The 25,902-nt window shown below is 49.1% G+C and overlaps 1 protein-coding gene across 1 annotated transcript in view; it reads left to right on the forward strand.

The window, feature by feature from the left end:
• The window catches only part of LOC130583464 (acid-sensing ion channel 2-like), a 36,961-nt gene extending 13,093 nt beyond the window's left edge, over positions 1 to 23,868 (forward strand). Inside the window, exon 2 of the mRNA XM_057382849.1 lies at positions 20,353 to 23,868. Coding sequence (XP_057238832.1) covers positions 20,353 to 20,577 — 225 coding nt within the window. The 3' untranslated portion in view covers positions 20,578 to 23,868. The remainder of the gene's footprint in view (positions 1 to 20,352) is intronic.
• The last annotated feature ends 2,034 nt before the right edge of the window (positions 23,869 to 25,902 follow it).

Below are 25,902 nucleotides of genomic sequence, written 5' to 3' on the forward strand. Positions count from 1 at the left end.
GTGCTGGGATGGGGACAGGCAGGGAGAGGGGAGGTGCTGGGATGGGGACAGGCAGGGAGAGGGGAGGTGCCAGATGGGGACAGGCAGGGAGAGGGGAGGTGCTGGGATGGGGACAGGCAGGGAGAGGGGAGGTGATGGGATGGGGACAAGCAGGGAGAGGGGAGGTGCCAGATGGGGACAGGCAGGGAGAGGGGAGGTGCCGGGGTGGACATGGCAGCTCAGGAAGAGCTGTGGGAGGAGACAAGTCCCACGCTGACCCAGCAACCCCACTTCTATGGAACCCCAGCGGGGTTTGCCTCCTAAAGGCATTAACGAGGGTGAGATCCCTCGTTAGCCCCCACACCTGCATTCTCTCTTCATTATCTCTTGGTAGAACAAAAAGACCCTCAGAGGTCAGTCCTGTGATGATGTCTCTGCACATCTGCATCCCTCCAGGGAAAAACAGATCAAATGGGAAMGGATTTTTCTGTGGTGTTTGTGCATGATACCAGAAAAATGTACCAAGTGTCTCTGGGGATGAGATCTCCCATGTGAAAAATGAAAGCTTTTTGTCTTAAAGCAATTCTATTTTCCATGAAATTAATTAAAATAAAAATCTCAGCTCAAGATAAAACATTGAAACCCTGGGATGGCTCATTAAATGGATGATCTGRTTCGGAATTAAGTAATGGGAAAAGTGATGCAGAGCTGGGGAACTTTCCACCATGTGCAGCCTCTATATCTCACACTTGTAGGCTTGCACTCACAGGTGCAGCCAGGTTCTGTTTTAYAGGGGTTTTGGTGTCATCTGAGCTCAGTGAGAGGAAACTCTGGGTTTTATATTCATATCTGGCTTTCTCTGAATGGGGGATTTCATTTACTGCTTTCAAACGAGGCCCCTCCTTCAAAGGGAAATCGGAGCAAGGTGCTTCTGAAGTCCAAACTCTGAGCTTTCTGGAGATGGTTTTTGGCTTATTTCATGATAACTGAAGGTTTCAGCTATTTCTCTCCATTTGAAAGAACAGGAGAAGTCTCAAGAGTATTTGATTTCTACAAGTTTCACAAAAGCTGGCAGCTGGGAGAGACCCAAAGTGGGGCGCGGGCAGGAAAAGCAGGATCAGCGCTGGTGTTTGCATGATGAGGGCCAGGGACCAGCTGGCCACAAACACAGTTGCCCCACTTTCCCCAGGAGAAGCGATGGGACAGGTCACAGACAGCACAAGCAGGAACAAAGCAGGCTGCAGAGGGCTGAGCAGTCCATGGCACATGGGGAGCCAGGCCAGGGGCTGTGGGTGCCAGGACTGTGCAGGTCAGCTCCTCATGTTTGTTCTGACTGCCATGGGGGGCCTAAGGAACCCAGCAGGGAGAACTTAGAAGACAAAATCCTCAGGAAAATAAGCTTCATTCATTCTTGTGTTTCAAATTGTGAGTAATTCACAGCACTGGGAGCAGGCTCATGGGGCTGCAGGGGCACTGCAAGATTCGGAATGAATGAAGGGACCTCAGCTTTGCATCCCACTCCTCAGGTCCCAGGTGGGAAATCCTGCCCAGCTTAGAGCCTCCACAACCCCCTGTCAATCCAAGACTCTCACTCTGTGATTTGGATTGGCAGTAAAACTGTCAGCTCCTCAGGGCAAGAGCTGTTTTCCTGGTTTATGTTTGCTATTAAACATTTATTATTAAAATTGAATAAACTTTAACTAAGGGAGGGGAATTGCTTTAACCTGCTGCAGAGAATGACATGGGCTGTGATTTTGTGCAGACACAAGAAAATCCATCATTCCTATTTGGAAGGAATTGAAACAAAACAGATTTTTCTACAAATATCTTCACTCCAAAAGCATTTTGAAAGCCTTTCTTGGTGCATTTGCAAATCAGGTACACAGAGCACCTGAGCACCCCYAGCTCCTCCCAGCTCGGCAAAGCCCAGATAGTTTCTGCAAGTGCCTGCAGGCTGAACAGCATCTCAAGCTAGAGCACCCACCTCCCCTCCTTTTCGGAATGCTGTTAAATGTGGATGGGTATTTCTGAGGCAAAACTCCCTTCGGTGTGGCTGTTTGTTGGAACAATTAACTGCAGCATATTTTCCTCYGTGTTTCAAACCCATCTAACACCGGGGGTTGAAGCACAGCTACCACAGGTAAATTCATATGACAAACTATTCCTGGAGATCAGGCAAGGACAGTTCAGTCACCAGGGGCAGGGAAATGCAGTGTGCATTTATTTTGTTGTAAATCAGGCAGGTAAGTACAGTCCCCATTTATTTACAAAGTAATATTGAAACCTGGGGAAGAGCTGTCGGTTGTTAACACACTTATTGTGAGCCCTTTGTGTATTCTTGTCCTTCCATGCTTTTTTATTTCTGTCAGGAGGRGAAATAAGTGTCTGAGTCAAGTTACGTTCTTGTAATCACACTTGTCTTTCAAAAAAGACAGACTTCCATTAAACCAAACAAAATCAGAAATCAGCAGTGTGGCTTCAGTGCTGGAAACCCTTCGGTTCACCCTTCCTCCAAGCTGTGCCCGAGCAGCTCCATCTCCCTGCAGTGCTTCTCACTTGGAATAATTTCTCTAGTCTCTSAGTGCAGTCACATCCAGGTGTGAGGTATTCCAGCTTTTTGGTGTGCACCAGGGGTCTCCCCTGGTCTCACCAATGTGGCGTTTTGTCAGTCAAGGTGTAAGCACCTGATTGTTAGAGATGGTGATGATTCAAAGATGCAGATGATTAGTTTGTATCACTTATTGCAGCAGTGGTGCAGTAAATCCCAGTTTGAGGCATATGATCCTTGCCACTCTCAGGGAATCTCACATTCCTGAAACATTGAGGAGAYGAGACAAAAAAGCATCAAGTAGCTCCAGGAGAGGTTTAGATTGGATATCACAGAAAATTGGGGGAATTTCTTCACAGGAAAAGTTGTCAAGCATTGGAACTGAGGGCAGGGCAGGGCAGTCCTGGGACTGTTCAAAAATTGATGGATGTGGCACTTGAGGACCGGGTAACAGCAGACACGGTGGTGATGCTTTTGGGTTGGACTTGGTGATCCCAGAGGTGTTTCCTGACCTCAACAATTCCCTGGTTCTGTGATGCAGCTGGACATTCCCATAGCAGGAGTTTGGTGTCCTGCTCCTGAGCTGAGTGCCCAGAACCTGGGGCTTTCTGCCTTCCCAGAGTGGGCTGTGGGAGAGGAGGGGCAAGGAGGAAGGGGGGTGGTTGGGAGCAGCATCTGGGCTGGTGGGAATTGGGGAGGGATTGCAGGGGGGCACAGASGGCAGCAGAGGATCATCCCAGGGGACCACACTGGCGTGTCCATCCCATTCCTTACAGGCACCAGGAGCAGCTGAGAGAGCTGGGAAAGGGCTCAGCCTGGGGAAAAGGGGGCTCAGGGGGGACCTTGTGGCTCTGCACAACTCCCTGACAGGAGGGGACAGCCGGGGGGGTTCGGGCTCTGCTCCAGGGAACAGGGACAGGAGGAGAGGGAACGGCCTCAGGCTGGGCCAGGGGAGGGGCAGAGGGGACATCAGGAGGAATTTCCTCACTGAAAGGGTGGTCAGGAGGAACTGCCCAGGCAGGTTTGGAGTCCCCATCCCTGGAGGTGTCCAAGGAAGGCCTGGAGGTGGCACTCAGAGCTCTGGTGACAAGGTGGGGATCAGGCACAGGGTGGACTTAATGATTGTGGAGGTCTTTTCCAGCCTCAGTGATTCTGGGATTCTCTGATTGCTGGAAACAATGTTCATCTCTGTTCTTTTGCCACATTTTCATGCCAAGCTGACATAAAAAAAATACTTTCATGCTGAATTTCATACCTTTCCTTTCCTACCCCCCTTACTAGTAACACAGAATTACATCCTCATTTCTTTAAAATTCTGAGGTTTAGCAAGCACACTTAAACCCCAGCCCCAACTGTAAATCAAATATTCCTTTCTTCTCAGGGAACCATTTCTTTGACTTGTTATTTTGAGCTCCATCGTGGTTGTTGCCATGCAAAGGCAACTTTGTGGAAAAGAAGGTTAAGTGCTAAGGTTAAAACAGGTTCAAGTGTAATCCAGAGTGCCCTTGGCAAAGACAGAAGGGTTTTAGTGGGTCTCATTTATCACTGCCTGACTGCTTAAAGTGCTGGAGTGACTCATTATTGTTTTTATATGCCTTTACAAGAGCTGCAAAGAGCCAGTGAGAAAAGTATCACTGTTTTCCTCCTTTAACCCACACTCAACAGGGAACAATAATATTTAAGACTTCAGCATGCAAGGGTTTCCTCTTCAGAAACCCAATTCCCCTGCACAAGCCACGTGGAGCAGCTCAGGCTCAGCTCCAGAGGGGAGATTCCTGTTGGTGTGGAGTTCCATCYAGAGCTGAGAGCTGGGAGGTGGCCCTGCCAGCTGGGCTCCCCAAACCTTCCTGAAACCACTCCTGACCTTCAGCCTTCTCTCCTCATCCTTCCTGCCCAGGCTTTGTCCTCCTCCTGCAGGGGCTGTGGGCTCTGCAGTGGAGGGAAGGGTTGGACCATCCCTGGAAGGCAGGGARGTACTGGAACAGTTTTCCCAGAGAGGCTGTGGACTCCCCATCCCTGGAAGTGTCCAAGAGCAGGTTGGGCAGGACTTGGAGCAGCCTGGGACAGGGGGAGGTGTCCCTGCCCAGGGCAGGGGTGGGAAAGAGAAGTGCTTTAAAGTCCCTTCCACCTCAAACCATCCTGTGATTCTGTGGTCRTGGAACACTGAAAAGAATATTCTGAAGAGCACAGATCTCAAACATCAGTGAGCAGAGAGCTGCTCTGTGCTCCATCCCTGCCTGTTGGTTTTGCAGGTGCATCCTGAGGGATTTGGGCAGTGCTCCCAGTGATCCACACCCGGGCATTTGAGTGCATTGTGAAAACCACTGGGATCAGCTGGCAGAGTCCTGACTGGTGGGGCTTTTAATGAAGTGGCTGCTCGAACTGGGGGTACCTTGCCAAGGCTCCTTTCACAGTTCTTTCTTCCAGAGCTCAGGAGATGTTAGTGCCACTGGAAAAGGCTGTGGTTTCCTCCCAAAGCAGCTGGATCCAACCTGGAACAGGTACAGAGCCAGAGTGAGAGGAGGATTAAGGGAAAGAGGCACCTGTTCTAGGAGGGGAGATGGTGAGAATTGAGCTTGTTGAAGTGAGCCAGGCAAAGGCTGTGTGAAGGACTGGGATAACTCTGGAGAAAATCCATCAAGGGGACAACGACCGAGGGGGAAATGGAGATATTTCAGCCAAACCATGGTGCTGGCTTTGGAGCAAATGKTATGAATTTGTCATCAATAACTTGATGCTGGAAGATAGAAAGGAGTATTTTATTATTATTTCTAGAAGGAACAGAATTCTGAAGCAATGAGGTTAAAGAGCCCAGCAGGGTTTAAACCAGGATCGTCCCTCGGGGTGTGATTGTGTGAGGTGGCTGCCAGGACCAGGACACTGTACTCAAGGACCTCTCCAGGCCCATGGAAAACAACCTTTTCCTGGGCTRAAGGAAGGGGTTGGGTGTACCCCTGGATTGTGGGAGTCAGGCACATCTCCCCGGGGTTCAGCAATGTGGTGGGGTGCCTGGGAAACCTGGAAAGACACGGCCATGTCCTGGAAAGCTCCTTCCTCTCAGTTCCTGCAGTTACAGAGTGTCAATTCTGTATTACTTGATCCTGGGAATGTCCAGCTTGTCAGTTTTGGGAATTTGATTAACACAGCCCCTGTCCATGTCTGCATAGAGACAGGAATATTGAGTCAGTCCATCGGGCTGTAAATCCTGTGGTGCTCAACCCTGTCCAGTGCTGAGTGAAGAACCCACATGGAGGCTGCAGCAGCTTCCCTTGAGCTTGTTCATGTTGCCTGCAGCGAGAATCTGCCCAAAACATGAGTGCAATACACCCCAGCTGCAGACACTCCCCAAAATTACAGGCTAATGTTAATGTTGAGAACACCCCTGTCACTGAATTTCTCCCCTTCAAGGGAGGCCAAGAACACCCTGGGATCCTGTTAATGGCCAATCTGACTGAAGTTGAGGCATTAGATGTGGTGGGATTTTTGTTTATCTATATTCATTTCCCATCTGGGAGCCCCTGGGATGCTGTTTTATTAGACATCACACAAAAATGGAGCAGAAATGTGGTCTCTCCTCTCTGCTGTTTAAATGTAATATAATTTTCTCTCTGATTTACGGGGTCTCTGAGCAGCAAGGGAGAAAAAGGAGGGACAGCATTGGCTCAATTGACTCTGACCAGTACTCACAATACAACACAGAGAGAAAGGGGAACCTTTTTTGAAAATGTATTAATAAATTCCCTCTGCAGAAATGAATTATTTGGGCTCAATTTTACCCACCTGGGAACTCTGATTATTGTCTCATGAAACAGAGCACCTGCTCTGTTATCCCATAAATTAGGGAGAGCAAATGCATTGTGTGTTCATTCCAAAGCCTGGCTCCCCCACAGGGCTGGAATGGGGTGCAGCGGAGGGAAGAGATTTGGAAGTTTGCCCTCTGGTTTCCAGGAGAGCCAAGGCTGTGGGAGCAGTTAGAGGAACATTCACTCTGCCCACCGGGGCTCCTATCCATGGCTCACAGGTACTTGTGGCTGCTGATAATTAGAGCTCGGTGGGAACATCCCCGGCAAAGCAGGAGCTGCAGCAAACATTGCTGGCAGGGCTGTGGSCCAGGCTCCAATTGCAAATCAGCTGCCCTGGAAGATGTGGGATCCTGGAAGGGAGGGACCAGGAGAGGGGAGCTCTGGCATCAGCCACGTGGGATGCTCTTGGGACAAACTAAGGTCCAGATGTGGACTAATTAAGCCTCAYTTTGTGTTGACTTAGGGGATATTTAGCTCATATCTGGCAGCCCAGCTTTGTGCTGAACTTGCAGTTCAACTTCCTTTCTCTTGATTTACRTGGCAACACTGGGAGTTTGCTCTGAGTCCATCCTGTCCCTTTTGAATCCTAAATTGTGAGCTCAAAATCTCCACTGGAAGCAGGGCAGTGAGGACCCTCTAAGACCCCTTTGYGCTGCAGGTACTGCTGGAGCCCTTTGGTGCTTTGCAAGGTTCACCTGTGACCCAGCTCCAGAGGGATTCTCCTGAGGGAAAGGGTGGATTAGACYGGCTAGATATGGGCTGCTCCTGCTGCAGAAGGAGGGAGGCTCTTATCAGATAGCCTGAGGAGTAAATCCATGCTGATTGTTTGGGATGAGGGGCAATAAAGCTGTTGGAGAGGGTGGGGTGGCTTTGCTGGATCTCTCTGGGACACTGAAATCCCCTCTGGTCAGCAGTACCAGGTTCATGCTGTGAACACAGCCATGGGTGTGCAGGATGTGCCCCAACCCAAGCTCAGCATCMGCCTGAGAGCCCTGTCAGGCTGGGAAGTGAGAGCTTTCCATCTCCTGCTGCTGTGTTCCAGATCATTTGCTGTGACTCTGGGCATATGTTGTCAATTCACCAGCACCTTTGCGCAGTCAGTTATAATTCACGTTTGCTGGTTTTTAATGAATGTTTGTTCACTGGAGCATTTGCCAGGGAGTGTGCGTGGTGTGCAGAGCCAGCCCACATCCCAGCAGCCTCTGACACGAGCTGAGGCGAGCAATCAGGCTCAGGAACAAATCAGGAATATATTTTGTGACACACACCGCCTGTGGTGTGAGATGGAGGGGACTCTGTGAATGGGAGTCTTGCAGGAGAGTCTTGGCAGCCACATGGAACACTTTTTGCCAGTGCAGGGTGTGACAAAAATTAATCCATGAGCACCAGAGGTTTATGTCCAAAAAGGAGACAGAGGAGTCCTGTAACATTTATTCATGAATAAATGAGAGGTCATGAGCATTTCCCATGGGGTCTCTCAAATTGTTGGAGGACGCAGCCTCTTTTATCCCAATTTCCCAGCCGCAGTTCCCTCTCTTTTTCCCCATTGGCTGAGGTACTGGAGGGGTACAGGCTCCCCAAATTGCCCAGTGCAACCCCCCTTATTTCATATATTGCTGCCTTTCAATATACATCTCTGTGTCTCTGCTCTTGTAGTTCATTAACACAGCCTGGGGTCAATCAGGGGAGTTCCTATGGAAATCCTTCCCAYTGTTATAAACACATATTATAGTGTTGGCTTTTGCAAATATTAAGATGAGTGCTATGTTTGTGATAAACACAYATTGTAGTGTTGGTTCTCACAGAGATTAAAGGTAGATGCTATGATTGTGTATCATGATATAATGTTGTCTTACTTGTCGAAGAAGTTATGTAAACATGATTGAGAAATAATTACTGTTCTTATTTTCTTTGTAATTCAGATGTAGTCATAGAACACTTTTGATTATCTTGCAATAGCTGAAATATTGTAGATTGTGATTTAAACTTTTCCATGTAGGATTTTTTTTTGCACATTATAGCAAAACTATACAAGAAGATACAGCTCCCTGTAGCTTCTCAATAATTCATATTGAGATTATGAATAGTGCTCTGGCTGCAATTACACTGACCAAAAGATAAGATGAGGAGAAAGGAATGCATGAGAAAAGGATCACCTTCCCCAAATCTATCAGCAGAGACCCTGACCAAAAGGGAGAATAGAAGAATACTTGCTTTGGTATGCATATTAGAAAAAGTCTGGTCGGAGGAGGAGCTTGTAAAACATCCATCGTTTACTGCAAAAGGAGTCTGGCTGGTGAGACCCCCAAACTTCGGATGGGCTTAACTGCATGGAAAGCCCAGGGGTGTTGTGACCCCTGTTATAAATACTTCTCTATCCTCTATCGACAAGGACCATCTGCTGAAGTTATGGAATAGGGGTCACACAAACATGACCCCAGGAACATAAAACAACCAGACTGTAAAAAGGCGGATCCATGTTAAACAGTTACTAGACAAGTTTAAATATGCATAAATATCTATGAATAGGCATTAGGCTGATGTAACACAGAATGTATTTAAAGAKGTTTCYWKYMAWWMSMRGGYGTGCCTCTGGCAGATMGCCAAGCACCCGAGGTYGTATACCTTTTGCTTTTTATGTACCCTATTGTCATTTATTAAAACCCTTTAAATTTTAACAAGAAAGTGAACCTCGTTTTTCACACCAYTGTTCCTTCTATCTCCCAGTATCAGTCTTATCTTACCCCCAGAGTCASAGTTTGTCTSTAAAGACACTCCCTTCTCATTCCTTTCGAGGGGAAAATCCCAGGGATAATCAGAGCCCTGCTGAAATTCCCTTAAAATCCAAATAAWGGCTCAGTCAGCACCGCTCTGGAGCGCCTCACTGTCAGCTGCTCCCCCCTCGAGGTTTATTGTCTTGCTGGTATTCCCATCATCTGGCTGGGGAATAGAAGCAAACCAGGATATATGGAATSCATGGTGATTTTTATAGACACATATTATAGTGCTGGCTTTCGCAAATATTAAGATGAGTGCTATGTGTACAATGTTGCCTTTTTTGCATAAGTAGYTTAGTTATGCAGACACAGTGGTAAAATCATCAGTGATGGGTTTGTTTTTCTTTTGTAACTCAGATATAGTTATAGAATACTTGTGGTTAAATTGAAGTATTGTGACTTGTGACTTAAACATTTCCATAAAGGATATTTTTCATATTACAGCAAAACTATACAAAAGCTGCAAAGAAAGTCACCAAAAAACCCTGAATGAGGCCCTGGTGGCAGTGGTCCTTAAAGATAAGAAGCAGCTCAGAGCTGGGGAAAAGGTTGCATACATTCACAAAGAGATCAGGATGTTTAACACCTTTGGGGTGGGGAGGCCATGACCCCAAGATTATCAGCTGCCAGACCAGCACAGATCCTGACAGGGAAAGGGTGGGGGTGGAAGGAACAGAGGCTTTGGGCTGCATAGTGAAAAGTCTCTGGTCAGAGCTCTTGGAATGTTCGTCCTCTGCTGCGGAAAGGAACCTGGCTGGTGGGACCCCAACCTTCGGATGGATTTATCTGCATGGACAGCCCAGGGGACCCTGCAACGGACACTTCCCCATCAACAACTGTCATCTACTGAAACCACGGAACAGGGGGCTACACCGGAGGAGGAGCCATGCTAAACAGTTCCTGGAAAAGTCTGAATATGCATAAATGCCTATGAATAGGCATTAAGCTGATGCAATATGAAATATATTTAAAGATGTCTCCTGTCAATAGTAGGTGTGCCTTTGGCAGATTGCCAAGCACCTGGCGTCCTATCCTTTTCTATTATGTACCTTATTGTCATTTATTAAAACCTTTTTAACAGGAGAGTGAAACTCGTTTTTTACAGTGATGGGGGGCCTTTGGGAAACATCTCAGGAGCCCCRGGAAGGCATTGGGAGACAGAAGGAGTGCAGACAGGGCTAAGGCTGAATGTGATTGCTTTAAAGATCCAGGACTCACCCAAAAAGGGAAGATAGGGACTGCGTGATCACTTGAGAGGGTGCTGGGAGCCCAGTGCACTTTGTTGGTAGAGGGAGCAATGCAAATCCGTAATTGCTGTAGCTAAGCATGGGGGAGCTAATTCCTTCTCGATTTTGGGGGTTGTKTAAAAGGTGCAGTGAGGAGCAGGGATCCTTCCCTGTCACTTACTGGGAGAGCCAAGGCTGCAGCCCGGGCCGGGGGAAGACGTCTCAAGAAAACCAAGGAGCTGACAGAAGATGGGCTACAAAGTAGAGCAGCACCGAGTCTTGCTGGGCACAAACCTCTGGCCAGGAAACCAGATTTCAGCAGCTTTTCYTTCCACCTCTTTGCCTTCAAATGCAGCTGCTGCTTGGACTAAATCAGCCTGGCTTTAAAGTAGGTCAGAGCTGAAGTCATCTCAGGATGCTCTTAGAYGAAGAAATACATGTCAGTGTGACACCACTGTGGCTTTTAATAGAGTTGTTCTCCACTGGCAGCTCCGTGGCACTCAGACCCAGAAGAAAAGCTGCAGCCAGCTGGGACAAGCCATGGGTCACAAATCCTACCTGAAGGGAGGCACTCCAGCAGAGGCGAGGACAGCACAAGGGAACGGGACAGTGGAGGTCCAAATTCTCAAGCTGCTTCCTAAAAAAGGGACTTGGAGAAGCATCAGGGTCCTGAGCACCTTAGCAGTTTTGGGGTCCCAAAAATCTTATTATCCACCCACACTCTGGTGTCTGATTGAGTAATCCCAGAAGGTTTTTTGAACAGTCTYCCAGCAATTCACTCTGGGCTATTTTAGTAGCATGAAGGCATCCTGGATACTCCTTTCAGGTCTCAGACACATAATTAGCAGTTCCAGGTTCTGAGCAGCTCGTTAGTGTTTGGACAGTYGGGAAGGTGACACCAATGAATTATGATTTCAAGCACCTGCTCAGCAACTGTGAGTTTTGGATCCCTCCTCTTAGWAATGCCAGTGAGTTCCAAACCTGCTTTCAGGGATGCATTTACATCAGCCTGGAGAGAAATTCACGCTTTTTTCCCTGCCRCTCTCCGGCAGCCAAATCCTTGTGGCGCGTTTTCCCGGGAGGAGCAGCCCCAGGCTGAGCTGCAGTTTGCCCTGTTTGACTGAGCACTAAAACCTGCATTTAGCTGAACACATTAAGCCCATCTGCTTCTCAAATGCAACTGCAGTTCCAGCCCTCCGGGGCAGCTTGGCAGTGCTGCTGGTCTGACACAGCTCGGGCAGTAGGCTTTTTGGGAAGGCAGAGAAGGGAAGGAGAAGGAGGAGGAAAATGCAAAAGCAGATCAGCACTGCACCTCGGTGAAGCTTTCCCTTCTCCCCAAGCCACTCCACAGACACACAAAAGAGAAGAGCAAAATATTGTTTGCTGACTGTCTGAGGAGTGCGAGGCTGGAGATCCCATGTGAGGGAGCCATGCTTTATTGATGGCTCTGGCCGGTGCTATCCCCTGAATGAGCCAAGTGCTCTCGCTCAGAGCGGCTCTCACCCGGCACTTTCAGCCCCTTTCCTCTTGTCTCCATGAGCCGAGACTGGAGGWCACAAAGGCCAAGCTCAGCTCCGTTTCGTGCCCAGGGGAGGCAGCCAGGAGGATCTGAGCCGTGCCAGGCACAAGATCCCCGGCCCCGGAGAATGGGAACCGGTGTCCCCCAGCTCCCCCTGAGCCTGCTGCAGTGATCCGAGCTCCTGATCTGACCATTCCAGCTCCCCCTGAGCCAGCTGCAGTGATCCGAGCTCCTGATCTGACCATTCCAGCTTTGCTGCTCCCTGGGAAATGCTGCTGCTCGGGGTTGGGTTCCTGTCCTGCTGGAGCACAGCCCAGGCAAAGCAGCTCTTTGGGATCAATTCATGTTGTCTTGCTCTGTGGTGCATAYAAAATCCATCAGAGCAACACGAATACAACACCGGCATGGGCTTGTTTGCATTTTGCTTCTTTATTACCATAAAATATGGAACYGTGTTAGAACATGATTGGGTTTTATACTGTGTTACACTGGGCTTCATAGATTATAAAGAATTTGAATTAAATATTATGTTAAATATGATGTATTATCATTAAATATGATGTCAAGTACATATATTGAGGGGGTATTTAGTATATAATAGGAGATTTTATTATTATAAAATGCCATCAATATTTCAGTACAGCAACCTGTTAAAAACAAAATGGATTAAAGAGATAAGTTGTAACTGTCTGTTTCACCAGCCTCGAATAAAATACTTCAGCATTTTTGAAACTAAACAAGAAAGCCCAAGTGATTCATTTGGACTTTTGATATGAAGTGGACACTAAATCAAATTGACATTTTGCTATGAAATGTTAGAAACGAGATGAGACCACATTTTCCTCTCAAGGATTTTCTGATCTTCATGGAAAGGGTGGTCAGGGATTGGAATGGGCTGCCCAGGGCAGTGGTGGAGTCCCCAGGCCTGGAGGGCTTTRAAAGCCTTGTGGATGTGGCACTTGGGGACATGGTCARTGGTGGCCTTGGGGAATGGTTGGACTTGATGRTCTCAGAGGGCTTTTCCAACCTGAACAATTCCATGATTCTGTGATCATTTCCGTCACCTCGGGAATGTGCAGCCCCATAGCCAGAGTGGGTGGGCTCTGCCAGGCTGGTGGCACAGCAAGAGCAACCAAGGCAAAGCTTCTGAGTGTTGGCAGAGGAAAATGTTCGGTACACGGGGAAAAACAGCCACATGTGGGATCATGCCTGTGCATCCTCTGCATCCTCATCTCCTGGCATTCCGTACCACTGGCATTCCCCAGGCAGCAGAGGGAGAGCAGCAGGGCTGGGGGAGCTGCTCATGGTGCACTGTGCAGCCACAGCAAGCTGGGGAGGGTTCTCTGGGAGAGCAGAGATCCCAAAAGGCCCTCCAGGAGCTGGGAGCCACCTGAGCCCCCTGACACACAACATCCCACAGAGGGAAAACATGCCATAAATACACACTGATCCCAACTCTGGGGTATTAATGACTGCTCTGGGCTTTTGGAGTCTGCTCTGGGGTATTAGTTCCTACTCTGGGGTATTAATGACTACTCTGGGGTATTCATGACTAATGCCTTCCTTGTTGGTATAAACCCATCTGAGTGACAGCCTGGGATGGGAGGATTTGTTTTGCTTCATTTTTGTCTCAGGATGTTGGATTTCAGAAGAGCCTCAGCAAGTAGAGCAGAGAGAAACTCAGTGAAGCAAGAAGCTGTTTTGCCTCCCTGGAAAAGCCCCCAGGAGGCTCATCCAGGCCCGTTCAGCCATAGGAAAACCCTCTGAGGCAGCTTTGGGCTGAGCTGGGGCTGCAGACACCACAGTGGTGAGAGATGTCTGTGCCAGGGGAAGGCTGRAGCTGCAGGGAAAGCTCTGGGATCTCCAGGGATCTGCTGATATCTGTTTATTGGGCAAGGTCCAGGGGAAGCCTAAGGAAAAGTTTACAACAATGAATGTGAGTGTTGRGAGGCAGCAGGGATCTCTCTGTGCCACAGTGGTTGCCAGCAGAAGGAAGAGAAATTTGAGGAGCCATGAGGAATTTCCCAGGCAGATCCTGACAGATTTGGGCTCAGTCAGCTCAGCAGATCCTCYAAATACGTCCTTCAAGAGAGGCAGGGAAAAGGTCCCACCGTTTGGACCAGCAGGTCTGAGAGTGCTTCAAGGAAATGCTTGATTTTGGAGCTCTTCACCCTAAACTGGACCTTCCCTAAACAGAAGGGGAAGCTCTGAATCCTTAYTGCCATTATTAAAACAGGAATGATATGAATGTGAGTTCTTAATCAGTGGACYATAAATGGCCCTTCTTCCAAATGGATGATTTCTCTTCCTTTTTTATCCATGGGAGAAGTAGGAAGGAGAGATTTCTTTTGGCTCTGCAACCCATCTGATAGAGAAAATCGTCCCCTGAAGCCCACCCTGATGGTGCAACCAAAGTGACCACCAGGATGTGAGTGGGTAGGGAGGTGTCAGAGCTTGGCYCAAGCACCCACAAAGGGTTCCTCTCCTGGCTGCTGGAGGATTTTCCCACCAGCCCTGTGGCTGTGGARCCAGGATGGATTGATTTCCCCGGTGCCTTTGTCAAGGCTCCCTGGCACCGTGATGAGGAGCGCTGCACCCCTGTCAGCATAGCCCTGGGAAGACAGCTCCAAGAAAAACACCGCTTTTCCTCTCTCTGCAAGGGTCTCTCACTTTCATTCCTCCCATACCCACACACGGCAAAGGTCAGACTTGTGCTGAAGAAGAAACACCTCAGCCCTTCCASGAGGCTTTCATCCAAAGGATGGGCTGTAAATCACCCTTGTTTCCACGTGCAGCTGGGGGTTTTATGTTCTGGGCTGAGGAGATAAACTCACTCCCTACTCACAACAGAGAGCGTTTGTAGCATTTATTTCCAACCCTGTCCCCCCACACATCCACCCTGGCATGACAAATACGAGGCTGTAATTCTCTGGGAGGCAAGTTTTATGGGCAGCAATGCATTTTCCTGTCCCAGCTGCTAAACAGTCTGTGGCTGTGCAGCTGATACCAGGTTGGGGCACTTTATCCTCTGGCAGACTTGCCACGATTTTCCRATTCACTGAGCTAACACGGGATGATTAAGAGAAGTCTTCCCTCTTTGCTACTGTAATTCTTCCCCCCCACCATGTAATTGTTTCCCAATTTACTTTTGTACATAGGGGGCTCTTCTGTCTCCATACAGGTCTGAGTTTTACATTTTCTTTTTTCTTTTGTGACCATGTCCCATGGAGAAAGTTCAGGGAGCAGCTTTGTGGGGGTGTCTCAGTCCGCTGAAATTCAGTGTCCTCAAAGCTGGGAATTGGGTGATATTTAAGGTCCACTCCAACCCAGACCATTCTCCAAACCCGGAGAATTTCTGCTSTGAGCTGTAACTCTTTAAAGTCCTTTAAAAGCACAGGCTCACCAGGAGAGGGGGTTATGCTGCASATGAGCCCCAGTCTGAGGCACACCTCTTACCTGTGTTGAAAGTGTTTGGCCTTGGATTGAGGTAAATCAGCTCCTGAGAGTGATCTGTGCTGCCACAATGCGCTGCTTTATTTACAGCAGCCTCAGGTCCCACCAACCCCAGGGCTCTGTCACTGTCAGTGCTGTTTCTGTGGAATTTATCGGCATGTTTGTCTCTTTCTGGATTCTCGGCAATCTCTGCTGCTGATCCTGGCATTTAACTGGCCATCATAATCTTCTTGACACAATTTGAACGCAGTTCTGTGGTTAACAGGTTGTAGGGCAGYTCTTTGCAGTGCAAACACAGTCCTGTCCTTCACCATGGAAAATTACAATCTGTTGTAGTGAGGTGGGATCAGGYTCTTCTGCCAGGTAAMAAATGACAGGATGAGAGGAAATGGCCTGTTGGAGTTGCACCAGAGTGGGTTTAGGTTGGATATTAGGGAAAATTTCTTAATGAAAAGAAATTATCAAGCACTGGTATGGGTTGTCCAGGGCAGTGGTRGAGTCACCATCCCTGGAGGWGCTCAAAAAATGYGTGGATGTGGCAYCTGGGACCATGGTCAACAGTGAATGTGGTGCTGGTGCTGGGCTGAYAGTTGGACTTGATGTTGTCCTACCTCAACAATTCTGTGATTCTGTGAAAAGGCTTTGGGCTTTTTCCTGATGGTTGAGAAAGAATTATGGATAAAGACATTGCACTGAGTTCCAGGGAAGCTGAGTTTAACAAGGCAACTTCCTGCTTTTGTTTTGGAGCACAGCACAGATGCATCATTTAGGGGAATCTGGTATCTTGGCTCTCCTGTGTTTTATTGACTGACTGCTTTGACCCCGGGATGCCAAGTGCGAGGATCTGCAGGGCAGGCTGTGCACACACTGTGAATTGATGTGGTAACACAGAGCCAGGGATGAATTCCCTCCTGTACTACAGGATGTGAAAATATTCAACACCAGAGGTAACAGCAGCTATACARTGACCAAGATATACTAGCACACTCCCAGCCCAGCCCTGCTGGCTCCTGCTGCCTGCAGAAATAGCATCATCCTCTTTGTGTCTGCTGCCTGTGCTTGTGTGCATGTTGTTTCTGCCGTGGGATGAGAACACAGCAAGAAAAGAGAGGAGGGAGGGCCAGGGGTTATCACTGGCCTGGGGACTAGTGGAGGACACCAGTTGGGACTGAGAGGGAAAAGGCAAAGGCAGATCAAGGTGAAGCATCTCAAATAGGGACAGAAGAATATGAATGCACTTGTACACAGAGACATTCTGGTCACATGGACAAGGAATGGATTTTCCTCAACCTTCCCAGGCTGCCTGCCCCTCTGGCAACACCCAGTCCTGGCAGCAGCCGTGAATCTGCAGTAATGACAACTCCAGAGCAGTGACCACAATGACCCTGGCAGGGCCCGTTTGTTCATAAATGGACCGTTTCTGACCCAGCAGCTCCTTCACACACAGCTGGGGGCTGTTGGGACAAACTGGCCAAAGCCAAAGGTTRTGGGAGGAAAATATTATCTTAATATTAATGCGAAAGTGAGGACAGCCCTTCAGCCTATGAACCACCTGCAACCAGACATCTGTGTCCCTACAAAGATAGTGGGGTGAAAGCTGGACCTAGAGCAGGGCCTGGCAGCTGTCCCATGCAGTGAATGTCCATGACATCTTATTATACAGTGATTTCTCTTCAAGGCTTAGCTAATTCCAGAACAATTTATCTGTGCTACATTCTGTCCTTGCAAATGTAGGGTCATCTGCTCCTGTTAAAAACATCACAGTGGAGATGAAGGCTATTAAGTCATGGCCTGAAATCTAGAGAGAAGCCAAAGTGTACCCCAGGTTCTCCCTCGAGAGCCYGGCCTTCCCACAGTCATTAATTCCGTTTTAGGCTCTTCCCTGTGCTTGGCTCTGGGGATGCCAATTGTACCTGCTCATTGGATTTGTAGCTCTCCCTCCCTGCTGGCCCACGCAGGATAATCACTTCCCATTATGTATTAGTGTTCAGCATCTTTTTCCTCTCCTAAGGCATCTCCCCAGACTGTGGCTCCCTCAGCAAAGGGGTTTGGGCTTGGAAGCTGATGGTTGGGCTGGAGCTGCAATAGCACGGAGAAAGGTGCAATGTGTTTGTGCCACATGTACAGGCAATTTACCACAGTTCCATCCCATGGGTCTTTCTTTCCCAAATACAACCAAGTGTTTGGGTTTGCATCCCACAAAAGGGGTGGGGAGGTGCTTTTGCCCCATTTCGGGGTMATAACTTGAAAAAAGACACAGATGGCACAAAGTGAGTGTAGAGGAAAAAAAGGAATGGGTGTTTCTCAGACTCAGAGAATGCCCCAGCTTCCTCTGGAATAGGAATGCTGCATTTCCCCCAATATCCTGACTGCAGAGCTGAGCAGCTTGYTTCTGTCAACCAGAAGTCACAAGAAAACAAAGCCAGGAAGACAAAAAGAGACAACAAACCACTAGTGTAGGTCAAAAAAAAAACAGGGAAAAGTGTCTCCTGCCCTTGGTGTGCCACGATGGCTGCACCATCCAACAGGATTCAGGAAGGGATSAGATAAAGATAGCACAAGAAATGAATCCCAGGCAAGACAGGCTCTGATCATTACGGGAATTCTAACCCAGCCTGAAGCGATGCATTGCAAAAATCTGAAGGCATAACCTGTCTCTGACCTTGAAATTATTTTCCCCTGTTTGAAAACAAAATTCGGAAGGGAAGAAAGGAGGAAATTGGTAGAATGAGCACTGCAKCCTTTAAACACAGACATTATTGAACACAGCCCACGTAAAGCTTTCTCAATCCCTCAAGCACTTCTTTATGAAAACCCTTCCCTGTTCCTCCACCTCACCTTTGTTTGGGAGTGTGGCTACCCGGGGAGCAGGGCACAAGGCTGAGCACCAAGGTTTGTAGTCCTTGGAACAGGCAGAATGGAATGATGTCCTGGGATTCGGGGCTGTGCTGTTACCTGCCTGCTTGTAATGCAGATCCATCCTCTGCATTTCTTGCCAACACCTCCAAGCTAAAAATAGAAACATTTCCTTCACAGYTGGCACACAGGAAGAATCCAAGTCYGGGGAGTGGGGCCGTTACAAAGTTTTATGGGAAAATCTCTCCTTTGCTGGGTTGGAGCAGCAATGGCAGAGCAGCGGCAGCGACGTCAGATCATCACCAAGAAGAGTTGGCCCAGAGCCCACAGATCCTGCAAGATCTGAGAGCACAAACTGAACATCAGAGATGTGCCCATGGGAATGGAATCTCAGGCAGGAAGCCCTTGGCCTCTGCATCCCATGGGAATGAAGCAGTGCAGCTCCCACCTCCATTCCTCCCTGAGCGACATGAGGTGCACAGAGGAGCTGAGCCCTGGGGCTTTCATTGCAGYTCAAAGCTGGGGCAGGTTGCCACAGTGTCCCAGCCTGGGGAGCTTCACAGTGGCCGTGGATCGTGCAGCTGGACTGGCCAGAGCCCTCCTGTGCCAGTTCTGGGGACCAATCCCTGAGACTGCTGAGGAGAAGTCCTCCTGGAGAAGGAGCTTGAGAAGGTGTTAAGATCCCACCCTTGGCACTGATCACAACTAGATTTTGGGTCAGATTTGGCTCTGTCCAAAGAAAGCTTGGCTGGGGAGGGCAAAGGGGTTCATACCCCAGTTACTAAAGAGAAGAGAAGGTGCAAATACCACACTTAAACCAACTTCTGTCCTTTATTCCATGACCAATCCATCCTGTGGGATCAGTTGGCCCACATCCAACTCAGCAGCCCAGGATCCATCCAACTTGCCACTAATGCCGTCTTTCCAGCTGAGCTGATGGATGTGCCATGATGTTCCTGCAACCAGACTCAGCAACGACAGCTCCTGATRATCTGACAGCATTCCCTCCTCCTCCAGCCCACTGTCCACAACCTCAGCAACATCTGGATTGCCAATCCCCAGCAGATAAGGATGCCTGGGGGCTCTGGGCCTATTTGGGAATTTTTCACCTTCCTTGGGACCTCTGCCACAGGAGGACCAGCTGGAAGATGTTAGCAGCCTGCCAGGAAGAACAGGCAGGCTGTTTCCATTCCTGCCAGGAAGAACAGRGAGGCAGTTTCCATCCTCTGGAGCTGAAGAGCTGGAGGAAAACCTTGACACTTTCCAGCCCTGTTTTGATTCCCTTCAAACCCTGAGGACCCGAGAGTTCTCCCTGCTCTCCCATCCCCTGACACTGCAGTGWCCACAGCGCATGCCCTGGGAAACCWGCCAGGGCTGTCACACTTGGGCTGTCCCATCCTTTTGAAAGGAAYTGCACCCATTGTGGTTGTTCAGAGGGGACAGGGGGACTCTGAGCTTCATTTGCACGACCTTGTCATGGAAGGAACCCAGTCTGGATTGTCCTTGTAGTAYACACTGTTAGAGTGTTGCTACTTTGTCGTGTTTGTTTGGGGCAAAGAACTGATTGGGAATAAGTTTTATCCCTTTGGGGTTYACAGTAGGAGTCCCCCTCCTTCCTGAGTGTGTTGATGAGGAGTCCCCTCTCCTAAGCTCCATTCTCAGCAGGGTGAYCATGCTGTGAAAGGCCCATTCACAGCCAGACTTACTCTTTTTAACAGGTCCTTTTGCTTCTGGCAGGAGCGCCCAAACACCCCCTCATCAAATGTCAGAGGCAGGAGACAGCCAAGCTCTGCTGCTCCTTTGGGAGGCTCAGCATTCCCATCAGTGTGGTCCTGCCACCCATGAAGAGCTGCGGGGTGTGTGGGGTAACGTGTGCCCCAGGAGGAGTCAGGTCCTGCTGTGTTTGCCACTCTCCCAGTGACACCTCAGGGCATAGTCTGTCCCCCGTCTGTCAGACTAGAACCCTGGGATGGTGTCAAAGCATCAGCAACATCAACCTGAACCTTTTGAATGTGGTTTACTGWGGAGGGAAAGGGGGAGGTGAGGTAGAAGAGATGGAAGGGAAAAGTGCAAAGCTCTTTATGCCAAAGGGAGAGGAGATCATGACTTGGATGCTCCCCAAACCAGTTCGGGATGTTGGCATGGGAGGAGCAAGGATTCTGTCAGTGTCATGTGTTTCCTTTCTCCACAGCTGCCACTGGATGGGAGTAACGTGAAGCCCCAAACACCACAGGTGTGCGGTGTGGCCATGCAGGGAGGAGGAGRAGCCCTGAACCCGACACTTGGCACCACCCCAAGCTTGGATCAGCCATCCCAGAGAGGGATGTCACTGTGGCTGTCTCCAGCACAGGCATTGCCCGGGAGGTGCCACCGGCTCAGGCACTGCTGTGAGAAGAGGACAGTAGTTCAGGATTGATTGCAGGAGGAGCAGAGCACCCACTGCATGAATTCCTCAGGCTCTTGTGAAGAAGCAGTTGGCAAGTCTGTGCTTTGAAGAGAGAACATTAGACCCAAGTCTGGATTTCAGACAGCCTTTGGATGTCATCTTTCCCTGTTCCCTGAAAGAGCTGTCATCTCTGGGTTAAGAAATGACTTAAAAATGCAGTGTCAAGAGCAAGGCCTCCTCCAACAGCTTCCAGAAGATCCAACTGCTGTGTGACAGACTCACATCATCACTTGAAAACTTTTTCCAAACACAGCTCCTCAGCACCATTTCTTTCTGGCCCAGGTGGGCACCAAAGTGCAGACCCTGAAATGCTCCTGAATGCATCCCTTGGTTCCTCATTCCGGTGGTTGTGGCAGGATCTGTTATTGTATCTCAGGTTGATGTGCAGGTGTGGTGTGAGGTGCGCTCAGGGGCAGTGTGAGGAGGAGAAACTGCTCTCCCAGAAGACATCTCCTCTGTGGCTCTAGGTGGGGATGTCTGGCTGATGGCTGCAAGGTTTGGGTGATGGTTGCAGGTGGTTCTGGTTCAGGTTCTGCAGCTCTGGCTGCCCCTCACTCTGTAGCACCACATTCCTGTCTGGGCTGAGCAGAATTTGGGATCTGACAGAACAGGTGAAGGTGGCTGAGCCTCCTCTGGAGAGGGGTCAGGGTGGCATTTGCTCCCAGTCCTGCTCTGACATGGGTGGAATGTGCTGAAAGGGAGATTTGGGCTCTCCCACTTTGGTACAGAATGGGTTGGAGACACAGAATATTTCTCCCAGTGTTTCACAAATGATACTGGCAGTGAATGAACACTGATGACAACTACAAGGACTTCACTAAAAGCTCCCTTTCCTGGGAGCACGGTGCCTCTTTAGGACCAGGAGTCTGCCTGTCCTGTGTCTTTGGGAATGTTCCTCCAACTGCCAGGTGCAGAAGCTAAGAGGACAAGCCCCAGAATGGGGAGGGAAATGAGAATATTTGTTATTATCAGCTAATATTTTAGAAAGCTGTGGAAATCAGGAGTACAGTTCAGTTGCCCCATGATCATAGAATCGTGGAATGGCCTGGGTGGGAAGGGACGTTAAAAACCATCCAGTGCCATCCCTGACATGGGCAGGSACATTTCCCACTGTCCCAGGSTGCTCCAAGCCCTGTCCAGCCTGGCCCTGGACACTCCCAGGGATACAGGGGCAGCCACAGCTGCTCTGGGCACCCTGTGCCAGAGAATCACCTCCCTCACAGGRCAGGATTCCTTCCCAGTATTTAATAATTCTGCTGCAGAGAACTGATATTTCCCAGCCTGTGTCAGTGCAGGATTGGAGAAGTTGATGCAGCTCCTGAAGCCCATCACAACCACCCCGGAAGATGCAGATTTCAGGAGTCTGTTTTCCTTCTGGAGTTCCTTCTTATGGATCCAAGCAGCCAGGCCAACCTTCCCATGGATCCAGGCCAAGGACTACATTTGCTAGAAGGTGCTGCAGAGATTTCACATTCTCAGAGAAAGGGAGGCGTCATCCAAGTGTTCTGTGCCTKGGTTTAGAAGAGAAAGATTGAAATGAATCTGCACAGAAAATGCTTAACATCCTGATTATTTTAGAACTACATCAAGCTCATGACAGAAAAGATGTCCTGCCATGGCTAATCCTGTCTTTGGATTGATTAGCTGGACCAGATCTGGGAATTGAGCCAAAAAGCRCCAGAAACTCCTGCTACTGAATGCTGGCTGCCAGTTTGGGAGCACCAGACACAGCTGTGTTTGGTGGGGCCCAGGACTGTCACTCAGCCTCTGCAATGCACTACCCTGATCCTGGCTCCTTGGCAGCCTTCCCAGGGAAGGAGCTCAGTGGGATAACAGGGCCCATTCAGTGGGTTTGGAGGCTGCCCTGCTAAACCACATTTGGCTGAGGCTCGAGGCAGCAAAGCTCCCAGGAGGGAGCAAATGGAGTGGGAACATCCCACAACACCACCAAACCCTGCCCATCTTCCCATGCCAGGGACAGCACGGGACAGGCACAGCTCGAGAATGAACATTCCACAGGGAAAGCCAGCAGGCCTGGGCTGTGGAGCCTCTTCTGTGCCAGCAGAGAAATCCATGGCAGCTGTCTGGGCTCAGGGCTGCTATCCTGCACAGCTTTCCTTGGCAAAGGCCCTCAATTTGCTTTTGTCTGATTTATTGGGATTTGGGACCTAACTGCACAGTCTTGTTACTTTAGAAAGGAGRTTTAGGAGGAAGAATATTCTGTTTGCCATTGGTACAGCAAAACTTGAATTGTTTTGGTTTACTCTGATGTCAAATAAGTGTTTTCATTTTTTTTTATAACCTCCTTTTTTATTTTATGCAAACCCCTAATCAGAATAAACCATCTCAAACCAAAGTATTCCGACTCAGAGAATTCCCTCTCTCTCTCCACATCCCCATTTTTGTCTTCCTCCACCTCCCCATTTTTTTTCTGTTTTAGTTTTATTTTCATTTCCGTTTGGTTTTACTTTGTTCTACAAAGAGCACATGGCAAAAAGCTGGGGTTTTCAGAGAGGGTTGTAAGATTTTTTTAAGCCCATACCTGGCAGTTCTCTATAGGCTCAGGGAACCAACCTCAGTTCACCTATTGTGCCTTTCCCAAGGGCTGAAATTCCCTTTCACCCCACACCTGCACTGAGCTAAGCAAAAAAGCAATTGGATGGTTGGCATGTGACTCAAGGAAATGAGAAAAAAACATTATCGTCATACCATTAATTAATTTAAAAAATAATTTTAAAACCCTTTAGAAATGAACTGGATAAATCTATTATGATTCTGGCAATTTTTGAGCAATTTTCAGCTAATAAGTCCAATTGAAGGAGGATTTGAAATGAAACATCACTTCAAATGAAAAATAATCAGAGCTTGTTTGTTCTCAAAGTGCCAGACTGACACAAACACTAAAAGCCCCTGAAATGTTTATGTTCTTATTTTTTCCAATTAACAGCTTGAATTTACAGCATGTATTATTATCAATCTAAGTTAGTTTTTTTACACTGGAAAAATTGATTCCATCTCCCTCTCTCTAGACTGACAGAGTTTACCTYCTCCTTGTTACAGTCTTATTCTGCTGCCGTATTTCAAACAAATCCCAGCCTTAGTGTTAAAAAGTAATCAAAAGGAARCACCCAATAAAGCTGTTTGCTCTGATTAAGTAAGGCACTTGCTTTGCACATGAAAGTCAGCATTATGAGTAAACTTGAAAACAGCCTTTTTTTCCTGAGTCTTGCCTCTAAATCAACATTTCAGGTGAGGATGTATCTCAGGTGCTGAGCAGCACAAGTGATACTGGCTGTAACAACTCCTCAAATGGCCCCTTCTATCCTCTCGTTGGGTGCCTGGGGGCTACAGAAATTCCAAGGGGAAGCATCACCCTCCCTTCCCCTCATCCTGCACCTCATTAAAAACTTCTGTGGTGGGGAAGCTCAGAATGACAGCGCTGAAGGGATGGGATTGAGGGGTGGCACAGGGAGGTCCTTTCAGGTCATTCCCAGCTGGCAAAGTCTGTGCCAGACACCACAGAGAGCATCACAGGACCAGTTTAGATTCTGAACTTCTGGATATCTGAACTAAAGGAAGAAACCCCACCCTCATCTCCTCTGCTCCCATCCTGGTTTTAGAGATAGTGGAAATGCTCTGTTTTCCAGAGAGGTTATAAAGATTAATGCAGCCTTCAAGCGCAGGAGAACAGAGAGGAGAAAGGCAGAATGAGTTCTCCTGGTCCCAGGGGACAAGAGCAGGAATAATGGCTTTAAGTTGTAGGAAGAAAGATTTCGGCTGGATGTGCAAAACCACCCAGCAAAGTCTGACAGACAATTTGAGCCAGAGAAAGGAACACACAGACCATGGGATGCTCCTTTTGTACAGGCCCTGCTCACTCCTCACACATGACATAGGGCACCTCTGTGGGACCAGAGCTTCCTGGGAGCAGGAGAGCCAACACACAGCTCCCTGGGAGCAGGAGAGCACAGCACAGTTATCCTGGGAGCAGGATAGAACACCTTCCCCGAAGCAGGATAGAACACCTCTCCTGAAGCAGGGTAACTCACAGCTCCCTGGGAGTGAGGATTTCTGAAGCACTCAGAGTCTGTGCCAGACTCCAGCATCTGGCTGAAGGTTCTCCTTTGGCAAATGACAAATGCTTCCACCTCTGGAGGTRAACAGGAGCTGTTCTGCCCCAAAGGGACCTGTGTTGTCACCCAGGTGACATTTGTGACCAGGAGGTGCTAAATGTAAGAGATGACTCTGATGGGTGTGGAGCCATCCAGCTCTGAAGGAGTTAAATGCTCCCAGCTGAAATCCTGGGCTGCTGTATTTTATTTCTGATTCCCTCCAGTGGAAAACCTGCTTCTGAAATCATTTATTGGACATTGACAGAACATTTCTTTTCCTTCTTAACATGAAAACATTTGGGAGGTAAGAATTAATCTGGCGTGTAAGTCACAAGTTTGGCACGGAAGCCGTCAAGCCAAGTTTGGGCTCAAAGTGCCTTTCTGAGCTTTAGTCCTTGAGCTGCAGAGCAGAATGCAGACAGCAGGACCAGACTGGAGCACACACAGAAGAAATCTCTCCAGGTCTGATCCCTCTTCCTCACTGCAGCAGGAACAGGCAGAGACAGTGCTGAACTCCCTGGGCTGGCACCTCTGGAAAGCTTGAAAGAGGAAGGACTGTTCAAGGAACTGACAAACCCAGTACCTCAGAGCTTGGGGCTGTGGCCTTTGATGAATTTGCTCAGTCATCTCGGTGTGCAGGCTCTGCCAGGCAYTGAAGTGCTCACAGAACACACGCTTGGAAATGCCACCAAGGTCCGGCATGGGCAGGAGCTCCAGAGGTGCAGAGAAGCTGTGCCTGGACCATGCCAGAGCCCCTCCTGAACCCTGGGAGACCCAGCCCAGAGCAGGGCTGGAGCCTTCCGGAGACATCAATGGACTGAAGCCATCCAAGCACCCCGCACAGCAGAGCACGGACAGCACGCAGGGCTGGGCTCACGGGCTGGGAGCAGCTGTGCCCGAGCCAGGGCCCTGTCCAGCCCGGTTCCCCGCCCTCAGTCACTGCAGGGGAGCGGCCCCTGGGCCGGCAGGACAGACCCTGTCCATCCCTGTCCATCCCTGTCCATCCCTGTCCAGCCCTGTCCATCCCTGTCCAGCCCGGTTCCCTGGCCTCAGTCACTGCGGAGGAGCGGCCCCTGGGCCGGCAGGACAGACCCTGTCCATCCCTGTCCAGCCCTGTCCATCCCTGTCCGCCCTGTCCAGCCCTGTCCAGCCCTGTCCATCCCTGTCCGCCCTGTCCAGCCCT

This window comes from Malurus melanocephalus, unplaced genomic scaffold (genome assembly GCF_030028575.1).
Source record: "Malurus melanocephalus ecotype Western Australia unplaced genomic scaffold, MMel_1.1 scaffold_589, whole genome shotgun sequence".
Classification (NCBI taxonomy): domain Eukaryota; kingdom Metazoa; phylum Chordata; class Aves; order Passeriformes; family Maluridae; genus Malurus; species Malurus melanocephalus.